This window comes from Olea europaea, unplaced genomic scaffold (genome assembly GCF_002742605.1).
Source record: "Olea europaea var. sylvestris unplaced genomic scaffold, O_europaea_v1 scaffold256, whole genome shotgun sequence".
Lineage (NCBI taxonomy): Eukaryota > Viridiplantae > Streptophyta > Magnoliopsida > Lamiales > Oleaceae > Olea > Olea europaea.
This window is the reverse complement of record NW_019243883.1, coordinates 523,778-525,993: the sequence shown is the minus strand read 5'-3', so window position 1 is coordinate 525,993 and position 2,216 is coordinate 523,778. Positions and strand designations below refer to the sequence as shown.

General features: G+C 32.9%; 1 protein-coding gene across 1 annotated transcript; it reads right to left on the bottom strand.

Moving 5' to 3' along the window:
* Nucleotides 1–634: 634 nt before the first annotated feature.
* On the bottom strand, nt 635–1,661 carry LOC111382822. The gene has a single exon (XM_023006865.1). The coding sequence runs from the start codon at nt 1,389–1,391 to the stop codon at nt 876–878; it is 516 nt and encodes a 171-aa protein (XP_022862633.1). The 5' UTR covers nt 1,392–1,661; the 3' UTR covers nt 635–875.
* Between the last annotated feature and the right edge of the window lie 555 nt (nt 1,662–2,216).

Here is a 2,216-nt window from a genome sequence, read left to right as displayed (position 1 = left end):
AAAATTCTTCAACCAAATAAAAAAAGCTTATCAATTCTATTTTTTATATATTATGTATATATAAATCATTATGTAGCTCTTTATGTACGAGTAGTATTATTCAAAAAATAAAAGAGTTATCTTTTTCACAAGAATAATGCTATTTGTACACCATAGTCTTACACCCATTTCACATAGAGGGGCCCACGCATATTTTATTGTGTGTGGGAGGGGAGTGTAAGACCATATGTAAACTGTTATATATACGTAGCATTGCCCATTTGACAAACCCCCACCCCACCCCACCCCACCCCACCCCTGAAAATCAATCACCACCTCTGACATCGCCGCCAACACTAACCCCTTTAATTCGATTTCAATGAAAAATTTTGAATGATTAAAGCAACTCTAGGACAAAGTTCTATCATAAAAAGTAATATTCAAATCTAAAATTTAAAATATAAACCTCGTTCATTACAAAAGATGAGTTGCATCTTTAGAAAAGAAAGTCTAATAAAAATCATTCATCGAATTAACACCAAAAAACATAATTAATAAAAACATTGAATTCGGTTAGAATCGATTTTTGGTTCTAGGTATGAAAACGAGAATCAAATCAAAACTCGTACGTTCCTAATTCTAGAAATCAATACAATTTAAAAAGTAGAATCGAACCAGCAATTGGCTCTGGCTCTTTTGCAAACCATATACGTAGATATCTAAGATTTTAAATACCAAATTCATGTCTCTTATTACTCGATAGAATAAATTTACAATACAATACAATCTTCACCCATTTCTCATAATAAAAACTCTCTTTACCTTTAGTCTTTATCACAAACTCTATAAAGAATAACAAATTAATGTCTCTCGAGAATTTAAAATTTTTTAATTAATTAATTTTGTAATATTCTCAAACCAACAGGTTCTTCGACTATAGTCTCCAACACTGGCTTCTTTGATCTACACATGGACAGCCGGTGCTGAAACTCCGGCGTTGAAAATTCTTCAATATCATCCAAATTCAGTTTCGGCACCGATTTTTCACTACATTCCGGCAAGATCTTCACACTTCCGATCGATGCTGGACGTTTTGCAGCAGAATTTGCTGTTAAAAACAGTGCTCCCATATCTGAAGCAGTCACCGCAGTATTCAATCTGTTCATCGGGAAAAAGACATATACATTTGCCATTTCGAGGTCTTCATCTGCATTTAGTGCAGAAAATCTTCTCCCAATTTGAAGGGATTTTGTGTTTACGAGGAAAGAATTCGGTGTTTCCAGCATAAGTTCTGCAGCTTTTGTAGGCTCGCAAATTTGCCGGATTTCACCTGCCGGAAATATAACCTTTGCAGCCCTGCCTGAATGACTGCCCACCGGCGAGGACAAAGTACAAGAAATGTAATTTCCCATCGAAGAAATAAGCAAATTTCTTCCAAAATAAGCAGATACTTAAGCAAGAAATGTTCTGATATATATATATATGAATCTTGAGTAGTGGAAAGGAATTGCTTGAGAATGGATGAAGAGAAAACAAGTAATTATTGAATCTTGAGTAGCAGAGAGGAATTTCTTGAAATTCGATGAAAAATATGGGAGTTTGTGCAGGGTATATAAAGGCAATTCAAGAAGTGGAGTGAGAAAGTTAAGAGAGAGAAAATTCAATATTCAATATTTTAAGACAGTTGTACGATATAAATATGTGAATATGGTCTGAGTTGACAAATTATAAGAGTTGTGTCCGCGTCCCTTAAGTTAAAACATACGAAAATATCTTAAAGAAATGGGATGGAAAGAGCATAAATACAGTTGTCCTCTTGATATGCACTTTTGACTTATTTTGGAAAAGCTTATTTTTTTTTTTTTTTTTTTTGAAATTTTCTTATTAATGGCGTGTGGATCCCACTACTAGGCTGGGAAATTAAACTTGCAAGATTTTGCTCACGCTTCTTCTCAGCAAATAAAGGAAAGTTTAGATTTTGAAAGAGGGTCATTGATTTCGGGATAGATGTTTGGATTACATGTTAAGAAGATATTTTTATTGGTGTACTTACTATTTAAAATTGTATAATTTATATGGATAACATTTTTTAGAAGAAATTTTGTGAAGAAATAGTGAAAATCCGTATTCTGCATTCATCACAAGACTATTTACGTTTGATTTCTCACCGTTTCATCATTGTCTATAAATACTTTAGTAAATAAAAACGAGTTATAAATCTTATAGGTCATTAAATT

Coding starts and splice junctions, on each gene's coding strand:
- LOC111382822 (XM_023006865.1), bottom strand. CDS start 1,391: ATGGGAAATTACATTTCTTGTACTTTGTCCTCGCCGGTGGGCAGTCAT.